Source organism: Danaus plexippus (assembly GCF_018135715.1).
Source record: "Danaus plexippus chromosome 9 unlocalized genomic scaffold, MEX_DaPlex mxdp_26, whole genome shotgun sequence".
Lineage (NCBI taxonomy): Eukaryota > Metazoa > Arthropoda > Insecta > Lepidoptera > Nymphalidae > Danaus > Danaus plexippus.
In genome coordinates, this window is record NW_026869848.1 from 3,650,328 (window position 1) to 3,663,550 (window position 13,223).

The following is a 13,223-nucleotide window of genomic DNA, read 5'->3' on the forward strand; positions in this document are numbered from 1 at the left end:
GACGAGGTCCCGTGTCACTCCGGCGTTCTGCCGTCGGGGGACGTCATGTAATCCAATATCCGATTTCATCCTCCGGCCTCTTAGAGGCAGCCTTGGAACGGGCGTATTCCTCAGTTGGGCCCTTCGGGCCTGAATTAAACGCGTGCGTCCCATCGGGCCGCCCATCCATCTCGGTGACGCTGTAAAACCAATAAGGCTAACAGCTACAGTCAATTCGAAACTAGGCGGTATAGTCTAATTTTATTATAGAAAATTAAAGACTACAATAATTATTATTATAACGTTTAAATGTAGACAGATTTAATGTGCAGTATCCTCAGACCATGGGTTCGTCAGATTTTTTTCTACACCAGTAACTGGATATAAAGCATCTTGCAAGTCAGATGTTGGGACAGTGCTTGGTTGAAGATCAACATCCGTTTCGTCAAGCCACTCGGCGTCATCGTTTTCGCGCAATACGCAGAGAATCTCTCGATCTACCGTCTGATCGTTGCGTGAGGATGTGGGCAGGACGAACATTGTACACCTCACTATTACTATCTCGCTATTATCACCTCACTATTATAGCGTGAGACCAAAAAGACGAACGCCGCTTTTTGGTTCGGTATCCCGAAAAAATAAATACCCGTGATATATTATTAGAACCCCCCACCTCTGTGTGATATTTCGAGATTTTATATATACCCCCCCCTCCCCCCTTGCAAACCTCAGGTGATTAATGGACGGCCCCTTATTGTAAATTATGGCGAATGCTGATGTATTCTCGCATTTACCATTTTTAGGTTATTTGTTAGACATTGCCATGCTTCATGAACGTTGTCTTGGACTTTTTTAAAATAAGAAAAATCGATAAAACTTATATCTAAGACATTGGTTTGAACTGAAAAAATGATGGATAAGGAATTTTATTTTGTATCTAAATACAGAAAAGTCTTTTCATACGCTTTTGAATAAGTTGAATATAAACGACCGCACAAGTAACATCGAAAAAACAACACCACCAACCACCACATATAAAATTCCAAGTTGGGGACAACACCTGTTCCTTTCAGACTTAAAATTTTTAATATATATCGTAACATGTAAGGATGACATAAGTAAAAAATAAGTAAATGATAAGAAAAAGATAGCGCTATTGTAACTGCTGCGTCGAATTTGGTTGCCAAGCAACTTTAAAACGAAAACACTAACGCATTTTGTACGATTGTGCAATCGTCCTTTAGTAATTGTTATTAACTTAATTTAATAAGCAAGATGACTGAGCAAATAAAGTTTATAGTGAAGGAATTGAATTCAACATTAGGCAAAAATTACGACTTAATAAAATTTGACTCTTTAGACGAAAAACAATTACTGCAAGTACTAAGTGATCTTTTGGTTAGTTTTGGAGCAGGGGAAAAGGTAAGAATGTATCTTTTAGTTTTATACTTTGTATCTTCGTAACAAAGGAGATAATTTTTCAATGCACTCTTAATAGCTCAATGTTCATGAAGATGAGCCGGAGATGGTTACCGTAAGGCTTTTAGAAATGTTGGGTAATGTAAAATATCGGCCGCCTACTAGTGTTGAAGCAACAGCATTTAGGTCGCAATTAATCGCAGGAGATCAAAGGACTGTTCACCATGTCTTACATTGGCTTTTGTCAAATAAAGAACAAGTGAAAAATACAGCATATTTGGCTAAGTAAGTAATTATGGATATGCCTAATAATAGCTACCTAGTTTATTAACCTACATTCCAGTTTTATAATAGAAGATGCATGGGATAAGTTTTCAGTTTCCTCAAACATCTCCTCAAAATTTGGAGCCAACTCTCCTACTATTAGTTACTGATGATTCTGGCATGTACTTTTCGAAATATCAATTCTATTTGGAAGCTTTTGGTCATGCATTCTCGTCATATTTGACGAAATCTTGGAAAACTGAATCTATGAAAATGCAAAAGCCTTCAATTCAAACACATTTTAATATTTTGTATTAATTCCAGTAATTACTTTCTTTGATTCACCTTGTCAAATTTAACCTTCATAAACATTCATCAGTTTACGAAATTATATGTATGGTAATTATTGATAAAATCCATTAAGTATATAAAGGACCGGGAAGCAAATTATTTAATATATATTTACTTTAAGTTATACTCCATTCTAAACCACTTTTTGTATAATAATGTGATGTCATATTCTTAACTTGTAACGGTAAAATTAATTTTGGAACTTACTTACCATAGTTTTATTCTTTATCAATATGTTTTAGCATAGTTTTTTCTGATCCTATAACTTATGTAAATGAAATGATTGAGTTGTGATTATATTACAGTAAAACTGCAGATTAAACCTTAATAAAATTTGTAAATTTTAGACATTTGTTCTCAGTTTCATAAAAATGTTGCGATATCTAAATTTAATATAAACTACACATGTCTGTATGTATGTACGTATAAAGGACACAACTTTTAGATTCACTATGTTTTCATTTTTTTTTGACCTTTTCTTAACATGTCAAAGCAAACAAATTCTCTGTTGACTATTTATGAACTACCTATCACTATCATTATTTATTTTTATTTTGTATTCGTCGGCCCTTAAAATGTGACCACCCTCGGACGAGTGATCCTCTAGACTTTCTCTTATATCCTAAATAATATAATTTTTATAAGTTGTGTCCTTAAAAAAATATATGTCGGGAACTATTATTGCAGGTATTATACCACTATACTTTAACTCCTATTAGTTTTGGTTATAACCCATGACGAAGAAGGCCATACTTAATTACTATTCTAATTATAATGACTCACGCTAGACTGTTGCGCTTGTGGTGTATTGATTTAATCTTCCTGATTTTCTAGAACATTTATTCGTAACAATAAACCTATTTGTTTAGATATTTTCGCTTTCTAGTCCAAAAATCTTGAATTATTATATTGTTCAGTAACACTTTGTTAGTATCTTACCACATAATTACTTTAACTTTTTGGCAACTAATTATTATAATAAACTTGGAACTGTCCAATATTTTTCAAATATTGAATTTATTTGTAAACACTTTTTTATTGTATTTATAAATAAACAGTATTTTAACAGTAGGAACTTCTTAAATGTCTGCATATATATTATTTTGAATAGTATTTTAAGTAAATAATTCTTTGTAGAATTTCATAAGTCATGCAATTAAATATATAGTACTGTTTAATTTTACAAGATTTATATTCGTATAATATGGTCTTTATAAAACTGTTTGCATGTCTTTTTATAGCTACTGATTGGCAAAGCTTGATACAAATAGAATTCAGTTAGATTAAAGATAAACGTAGTGAGTAGAATACCTACGTTTTTCATTTATTTCTTATTTTATTTAATATATTTATGATGTGCTTTTTCAAATTAAGTATATTTTTTGTCAAACAATTTAATATTGTAGTCAAATGCCTCTTCCTATTAATGCTACTTAAATATTATATAGATAATAAATTATTTCTTCAAAAACATATTCAATGTCTCTATATTCGGAAACACTTTATTGTTATTAAGTACTCCATACAAATGTTCAACCTATTTTTGATATAGTTAATAGTAAATTATTTTTAGACACTAAATAGGCATATTTTTTTATCGTCGCACTTTGAAATAACGTACAATGACGGCCATTTTCTTTTTTGATACCTACAGAAGGCATGAATAGAATATTCATTACATCATTACCTCAAGCGTGATGTTGGTGATAATAAATAGTAAATACCCCCTAAACCCAACCCAAGAAGATTACTATTACTTTAAGAAATAATATGTAAAAGCATTCGATAGTGTTGTTTTGCTAAACATACACTTTAACTAAATATAAAATACTTTTATATATAATTTTTTTAAATTATATTTATTAACCAATATGTCATATTCGTGATATTAAATAAATCTTTAACTTTTACCTTTTGTTTCGTTAATTTCAATAAAATATCTCAGATTTAAATATTTTATGATATGATTCTCTTCAATATTTTATGATCAATTGCATCATGAACATATATGCCTATGAAACATAACAGGAGTCACAACTCAGCAAACAGAATATGATCACTTCGTCTTTGTCATGTTTATTATGTATAATGCAATTTGGTACAATGCATTTCTAGGGTAATTAGTGCTCAAGTGTATACCTATTATGTGAAGATAATACAAACAGAGATTATTATCATACATATATCCAACATATCAAAATTTATTACTATATATTATCATAGTAAAACGATAACAGTTGATATTGATATTTGATTAAAACATATTAGTTAAACGGTGGTTTTTTGTAGGTACTTGAAAGTTCCTGACATACCAGCCGATGTTACAAGGAACAATACGATCCAAGATTTATTAGACCTTTATCAGAATCTTATCGATGAGTTTAAGGATGTACATAAAAGAACAAGGATGCTGCAAAAAGAAAACGCAACTGAAATAATTAATGATATTAAGGAAATGGCAGTGGAAAGGGACATTGGTAACTTTTTTGGCAGATAATTATGTTTAAAAACTAGTCATTATGAAATTAATTTTCATAAATATTGCTTGTTAATTTTTTTAGTTATCAAGCGCTTAGAAAACGTCCAAGTTCATTTAGTAGACGTAAGGAATAAAGAAGATTTGCTGGCAGTGAGTAAACTACTACGTGTCCAACAGGAAAAAGCAAAGGAATTAGAAAGTCAAGTAAGCCACTCAAATTTTTCTACGAAAACTTCCAATTACATTTCATGCAACACAGAGTTGAAAATTTCAGTACAACATGCAACAAGCTCAATTGAAAACAGCTTCGGAACAGTTGAAGCGGTATTTGAACGTTATGCACGGACAAAGTGCAACCCCGAAAACCGCAGCAGACGTTATTAAACATTTAGAAGAGGAAATACAGGTAGCGCGCTCTCTGACGTTTATTGTTCCCGATATTACTCTGTAGTTCGTGTTATAAAACACTTCTTTGAATAAAAAATGTTTAATTTTTTTAATCTCTGCTGTAAATACATTATTATCACCATCATTATTAATCTGTTTGTAAGGAAATATATTTAATATTTAAAGAAGCAATCTCATGTAAATTAGTCCTAAAAATCATTTGTATAAAATTCATGCAAGCTTCTTTAATTAATTATATATACAGCAAGTAAGTAAATTTTATTTTAGTTGAACAGTTATCTAATTAAAGAAAAGCTTCCCCAAGAGACGGCGAGTCTACAGAAGGAATTAAACATAATGCAAACGATTGCCATGGAACAACATCCGACACGGTCTGATCTAATTGTCCTTCAGGATAAGGTATGATATTTGCTGTTAATATTATTGTATTATGACATTAAAAAAAAAAATCTGTTACCAGTCATATGGTTTTACTAACGTTTGCCTTTTCTCAAGATGAGAAATAGTTAAGACCTTTTTTTGATTATTATTATATATATTTATTATTTTTTTAACACGGAAAACTCATGTAAAAAGTAGACATAAAAGACAAGAAAACATTTCTTTAAACACTTTGTAATCATAAAGAAGATACAATGACATTTATGCCTGCTTTTTTACAACCACATTTCTATTATCCTTTTAAAAAGCTCGCGCCTTATAATTTATATTTGTTCATTTCAAAATAAACAGATATAAGTGATTTTTTTTTTACTTTGAGTATTGTGCTTCTTATATATATGTTTTTAATGCAAAATATCTCTGAATCAATAGGATCCCTAATTATGATAAATAATTAGCCAAAACATGTTCCATTGTAAACACTAATATAACACACATGTTACATCAAAATATTTTTCATGTAAAGATAACAAAAGTGAATGGTGAGATCGAGCAGATAGTTCAACGTCGTCTCTCTGAATCCGATCCTCAAGAGGACAAGCTGGCTCCTTTCCGTCAACAGGCGGCCGTCATAAGGAGGAACAAGGAGTCAAGCGCCGCTCGAGTACACCAGCTGACTACCACACTCAGGGAACACGAGGCGACTCTAGCTGACTTACGATCACAGGTGAGACGGGTTAGAAGAATTTCAATTATAAAAAAGTTTTTAATAAACGGTTTAAATCCGAACTAAAGTCTATTATCCTCTTTCAGTTTTTGTCTTGTTTAATACAAATATTATGTCAATCTGTTAATATTTGCCAAATTATTAAGTTTTTATGAAAAAAAAAAAACAATATGTTTATCTCTGGTCTTGTATTTGTTATTATAATTTACTATTATTTTTTATTTATATTTTATTAGCTCTTGTTTTTTTGATCCCATAAGTATGAACAAAAAAGATGATTAAAAATAATTTATACTCGGGAATGCAACATAACTTCCCTCCCGTAAATAGTGAAAACTGAAATTTCGTTTATAACGAATAAAACAAATGTAAAATTATAGTAGGAAAGTTTTTATACAATTTATTATTCTTTGACTTGTGTTGGTGTCATATATGAAAATTATTTTTTATGACAAACTGCATGGTACACTTTTGCCAAATTCAGCTAGAAGCAATAGTGTGGCATGTTTATTGCGCCATTGATAGTTCTCTCGGCTGCCAAGTTCCCGAGGGCGGGTTCTAAAATTTTAAGCGAGACTGTTTTCAATTTGGTTTTATGCCTTGTTTTCGTATTAAAAGGAAATGTTATTTCTCTTTCAGTAAGGATGTTTATAAAATATTCCATAATATCGTTATTTTAATTACATATTTCCTCAAACAGATTATATTTTTAACGTTAAACTTTATTTAATAATAAAAAATATGACATTATTGAAGTAATATCCTTCAAAGGATTTGAAAATAATATGGGAATGCAATAAATAAATAACTATATGTATATATGTTTTTTGAAAAGCACTACCTTATTGTATCGGTATTTAGAGTTTAATAATGTAAAATATCTCATGTAATATTTTTGCCCATATAACGATAATTAATGTAATGTATCGCATATTAAAATTACACAACCAACGGTCTCGTACGGTCTTAAAATAAAATAAAAAGAAACAAAGACAGACTGTAATGGAAAAAAGTTGCAATGACATTTTGACAATTTAACTTGTGTGTGTCGGTAAAATGATCACAGACAGCGCTCAGAAAAAAATACTAATGCAAACTGTAGGTAAGCCAGCTGTTTGGAAATCTTTGTTTATTTTTAAAATATTGATATTAAATAAGAATTTAGAAATATAAAATCATATGTTAAAGAGGCTTATGAACAGCCGCGTTCAGAGATAAGATTATTGTTATTTTTTATAACAGACAGGTTTTAAATACTAATAAGCACCGAATTTTTAATAATTCTAAGATGTAGATCAAACATTTGTCAATCAAATCAAAAAGATTTGTGATTTACCGATCTCATAAGTTTTTTTAAACATATAATACTGCCATTATTACGTTGAGAAATAAAAGTGGTTAGTTTGAGCAACAAACTGTAGTCATTTTATATTAATATATCATTCGTTTAACATTAAATACATATTTCTTTTAGGACAAAAATAAACCTTTTTTTATTTTATCTAGCCGTAATTAAATTTTTATGCAAAAAACTTTATGGCTACTAAAACAGAAAGAATAAAACTCATATCATGAAGGTTTCTATAAAAATTCGGCTCCGGTAGGTAGAAAAAAATTACAATTTTAAAATTTTGTACTTAAATTCTCTGTTCTAAAGATATGTTAAAGTGCTTTATTATAGATCACAGCTTTCCATTTCATTTACAGTTTAAACAGAGATTTTTTTTTTGGCTCACTTTACTTCATAACGAAAAAATTTGGTCAATTAACGTTTGCAACAACGTACATGAATTTTCTATATCTGTTTATAGACTATTTATTTCTCAAAACAGAGATAACATAGAAAATAAGATTTATCTATTCTATTTAAAGTTATATAAGCTTATATTAAAGGTCGTGCTCTCAACGTATCAAAAAATAAGTCAATTTACGGGTAATGGAAAGAACACTTCGGCTTTCATAGCGAGTTTGTTTTCAGAAATAATCGAGTGCTCTTATCTGATGAGATATTCTTCCCATTTCAAGTAATCGGTCATTATGTCGAACCGTCGAGAGATCCGCCATCGATAATTTCTTTTTACTATTGCCTTTCACGATGATGTTGAATGGAATCTTTAATCTGGATTGGGTATTGAGATAACGGATATCTGTAATCCTGTTTGATTCGTTTCATTTGTTTTAACCCGGAATTGCCTATTAGAAGGATTTTCATCTGCCTCGTTAAAGCTTCTTTTAAAATGTAGGATAAAGAGAAGTGTCATGTCCTTTTATTTCTTTCTCAGTTTAAATTGTTTTAGGTGAAACAATTGCTCGGCGATATGGTACTAAGAGGAGAAGAGTTGAAAAAATATGTCAATTCTCTTCGCACTAAAAGTACCCTGTATAAAAGGCAAAGGGCAAATTTATCAACTTTTAAGGTTGGTATTAAATTTTTATTCGTATTTATATTCAAATTAAAACTTTTTATTGTGTTTTATTTGTATTCATTATAATTTAGGTGGAGGCGGGGATACTGTCCAGAACTCTACAAATATTATGCACGAAGGATCCCACGGTGGAATTGGCACTCGTCAATCATAAGAAAATGATAATTGACGACGAAGACATCATTGAAGGGAATAAGGAGAAATCTACGGATTTAACTAAAAAATCTTTTCATGAAGTTTCTCAGGTGTCCAAAACAATTTCTGTTTTCAATGGCCATAATAAATAAGTTGTGATTAGGTTTCTAAGAAGCTCTAAAGTCGAACTTTATTTATATACATTAATCTTAATCAAAGTTTTAAATTCTTAGTTGTCTTAAAGATTATAGTATTAAATTATTTAATTTTATTGAAAATATAAAATTATATATTATCTGATGTTTTTGTAAGTTAACGAATGAACTTACCCAGCAGTTTACGTGTTAAAATATTAAAACACATTATGCATTTATCATTTAATGAAAAATATAAATTTCTATATGATTAAGAATGAGTTACACCGCAAAATATAAATCTGATAAATTTGAATTTTATCTTTCGTGAAAATTTATTATACGAGGTTCTCTATTATGTTTATATAAGTCTTAAAATATATGTTCAAATTACGAACAGCTAGTTGCCCAGACGGCTCAAAAGTTGTCAATGGTTCGTCAAGAAATTCAACCATTAGCTGATGAGGTTAAGCCGATCAAACAGGAATACCAAGAAATACAGACCCAATACGAACAGAAAAAAAGAGTTTATGAAGCCACTTCTATAAATATTTCTTCCCAAATGGAGCCGTTAAAGAGTCAAGTTAAAGAATTGACTGATTTGTTAAACCGTAAAGAAGATGAATGGAAAAACTTAAGACAAAAAATAACAAAGGCTGAAAGTTTGCAAGAAGTTGTTATGTTTGAGATGAAAAACTCAATGCAATCTCCGAGGACCCCGTCCAAAATGGAAGCTTTGAAGAAAAGGGTTGCGGAGCTTGAAGAGATTGTTAGGAATTTAGAAGTTGTGAGTATTGTGGTCGTCTTGAAAGTTTTTAATAATATACGTTTATATATCATAACTTCTATATTATTATCGACAAAATATTTAAAATAACTTTATGCTTAATATAAAAGCTGATACGTCTAGGTACGCTTGGGCTACAATTGCTTGAAAAAATATTCAAACTCAATTGATGGAATAATATTTGATTAATTTAAAAAAATATTGAATGTATTCATGGAACTATTGTAGTATAAGATGTATGTAATGGTTTGAATTTTATAAAAACAGTTACTTTATCCATATATTATATAAAATATAATGTTAACACAATGATAATAATATAGTATATTTTTTTTTATAAAAGTTAGCAGCTAGGACTTACTCGACATGTCGTGAACCTGAATTAAAGCATTCCAAACAGCAAGAGATTTAAGTAAATTAACAATTTATTAATATAAAAATATTAACATATTTATTTATGTATCTAGGAGCAAAGAGAGATAAGTTCCAAGCAAGGTGCGGTCGAGGAACAGACGCGTTTGTGGCAGAACGTTCTGCAATTGTTGCGTTGCAAACTAAAGGCACGCAGCGAACCTAATACACGTCACGAACGGATGCACATCACGAAACATTCACAGATGTTGACTCTCACTTAGTGTATAAATATTATCACCTTGGTCAGACTGCACACTTGTGATTTGATTTACGACAGCCAGTTTTTGATGGAATAGCAATAAAAAAAATTGTACCATTTTGTTTTGTTTTAATGGTTTCTTTTATCATAAAAATGTAATTCTTCTGATAATTTTTAACAAGATAATTAATTAAAACATTATTAAATCGTATCGTACTATTTCTACACTTCTACTTAGTTGGTTGTTTTTTTCCAGACAGTTTATTATAAATTTAGTAAAACTATAAAACTTTTGCTTCGTAAATACAAAATTTTACAAGTGCAATTTTAAAGATGATATGGTGGGTATCCAATTAGTAAATTGGGATGAAAGAATAGAAAAATCATTCTCCCGAGCAACATGAGGTTCCAAAAGGTTTCAAATATGTGATGGTAGGTTATCAAGTTTCAGATATTATATTGTTTATACATACATATGTACGTGGACACATAGATACATATATTGCAATATCTCCGTGTCATGGCATCTCGTTCATAACATGATAAAAATCTCTAAGTGTGACAAGAATATTACATGCAGAAAACATCTTGTACAGTCCATTGTTAGGTTCAATCATCAGATAATAAAATTAAATAGTAGAGATATTTAATATACAATTATAATTAGCTAGTAAAAATACAAGAACAGCAAGTTCGGAGAAATAAAATAGTCAATTATGTACCTAATATTGTTCAATATATATGAATAATCCTTTGGAGAAATGTTAAAATTATAATTAAAACATCCTATATGATATTTAAATTAGTGTTAATGAAATGCATTTAAAATAATTTAATACCGAGACTTGAGTATTCTCTTTGAAAGTTACACAATATGCGCTCATTTCGTCTCTTGAAAGCGCACCGATAGTTGACATTTTCAGCTAGCTGAGACAAACTTACTTTAATTTGCAATTCAGATAGATGGCTTTTGCTCGGAAATGCGTGACTTGTATAGATCATACTCGGCTTTACTGTGATCAGTGCTAAATTAATTATTCGTTTTAATTATGGCTCACCAATGAAAGAAATGTTACATATTTTTTGCCACAAATTTATAGAGAAACTTATAATCATTTTCATATTATTATTATTTTATTAAACATTGCATTGTTCATGAAATTATAAATAAAAAAAATATCTGAATTCAAACACAAATTCGCCACTTGGTGGAGAGCCATAGATAGCAATTTAATTACGCCCAATAAATAATTTCGTACAGATTTGATCTGTATATGCAATATAAATATACTGTTGTATCATTACAGCGACCAGCGGCGTTGCTAAAGCCTTGCTATGCAACTTTTCTATAACAACTATCAATATGTCAAAAATGCTTTAAATCATCGTGTCCCAGATATAAATCTCGCAGTGTCTCCAAGATAGTTTTATTAAAAAGGAATCATGCAAGCATGCATATTAACATCTTGTGAAATCTTTGGCTCTTTTATAAAAATTCTTAAATCCTTTTCGGGTGACGTCAGCTTATTCCGTTGACTAGACATTATTCAAATTTGGCAAAATGTCTGCACATGAATGAACACTGAAATTTTGTAACAGGTTGACTTAAACGTTTGAAATAATAAAACTTTTTGCGTATCTAATATATCGACTCTGGATTTTATTAAGTCGTTTTGCTATTAAAATAAATATTTAAATATATAGATGAACGAATGACTATTTCAAAATGAAAACAAGCACGTGACTATTTACTTTAAGTTACAGTCACGCAGTCTGCCTTTAACTCCACAACCCGTGCTTTATATTGTATATTGTAAAATAATTACATATATATATATATATTTATATATATACTATGATTTATGTATATTAAATATTTTTGTTATGTTTACAAAGCATCTGAGAACCGACGTTATTGAGTTTGGAACATGACAATCTGTCTGAGTGTCAAGACGAAACGGGGCTGCAGATTATTACTTCAATGAAGTATTTCATATTGAAAGTGCTTCTTTATTATAAAAAAATGTACATCTCAGTTCACAAAAACCATTATGACTATTTTGGGCTCCTACAAATATAAGTACTTGTTCTGTTCTATTTAAATGATTTAACGTAATGTTTTAAAACCAGATCAATCTTTGTTCCCTCATTGAAAACCTGTGGATCTCATTCGGTTACTAGCGCGGTAAAGCTATTGCATTTCGACGAAAATAAACCTAACATTATTTTCTTTACGGTATTTTATTATTTGGTCACCGCGCTCAGAGTCCGCGATAATACCTGTGCAATAGCTTAAAAACTTGTGCTTATCATATCTACATGGTTAAAATAATTTAATGGCTTTCATTAATGTTATTAAAACACATTTTTATGATTTATTTTCCAGCATTTCCTTTTCACTTAAAATTTTCCTTTGTATCGTTTTTTCATTTAAAAGTAGAATGAAAACTGTAGGAAATCAAACTGCAATACAAAAAGAAATACCGAAAAAGCTGTCTACACTTAAATCAAATAACAAATCTCCAATATTGACTATTCTTCATACAATGTGGTCTGGCTTGGAGTAATTCGCACATTTTAGGTTACGTAAACTAGGGCCTAAAATATATGAGTTCTCTGTTATGGGTTACATTCAAAAGAATGGTGCCGACTTGGTTTTACTTATACCTGAATATTTTCAATACGAAACATACATTTCACTTTTAGAAATTTTATTTTAAATAAAGTTTTTAAGGTGAAATAATGATATGTATGTGAGACGGTTTTATCGATTTTGTTTATTTTTGGGTTTATTATCGGTTCAAAATGATTAATTCAGATCCTTTAATTCACCTCATTTTTTATTTTTAATAATGTTACTTTTTTACATCGTCTATACTGTAGAAACATTTTTAAACTCAAAGTCAACAAGCTTTTCGCTGGCTCTTGATGTTCGAACAATTCCTGCTTATAAAATTTCTGCTTTTTTAACCAGCGTCGTAATATGGTCCAATGTAATTCGAACATTATATTAAAGAGTAAATATATATATTTAGAATTATTTCTTTTGTTATTTCTTATTAATTTTTATTTATATTAAGAGTTGATGCGGAACTGTATATTCATTAACATATGTAGATA

At 29.8% G+C, this 13,223-nt stretch overlaps 1 protein-coding gene across 1 annotated transcript; it reads left to right on the plus strand.

The window, feature by feature from the left end:
* Nucleotides 1–1,143: 1,143 nt before the first annotated feature.
* Nucleotides 1,144–10,222, plus strand: LOC116767798 (intraflagellar transport protein 81 homolog). Its single transcript, XM_032658297.2, has 11 exons — nt 1,144–1,401; nt 1,478–1,683; nt 4,303–4,490; nt 4,575–4,696; nt 4,767–4,898; nt 5,168–5,299; nt 5,808–6,008; nt 8,306–8,425; nt 8,506–8,679; nt 9,104–9,490; nt 9,958–10,222. Exons 1-11 carry the CDS (start codon nt 1,255–1,257, stop codon nt 10,123–10,125), a joined length of 1,977 nt encoding a protein of 658 aa, XP_032514188.2. The 5' UTR covers nt 1,144–1,254; the 3' UTR covers nt 10,126–10,222.
* Nucleotides 10,223–13,223: the final 3,001 nt, after the last annotated feature.

Coding starts and splice junctions, on each gene's coding strand:
- LOC116767798 (XM_032658297.2), top strand. CDS start 1,255: ATGACTGAGCAAATAAAGTTTATAGTGAAGGAATTGAATTCAACATTA. Junction 4,697..4,766: donor CAAAGGAATTAGAAAGTCAA/GTAAGCCACTCA, acceptor TGAAAATTTCAG/TACAACATGCAACAAGCTCA. Junction 6,009..8,305: donor TAGCTGACTTACGATCACAG/GTGAGACGGGTT, acceptor AAATTGTTTTAG/GTGAAACAATTGCTCGGCGA.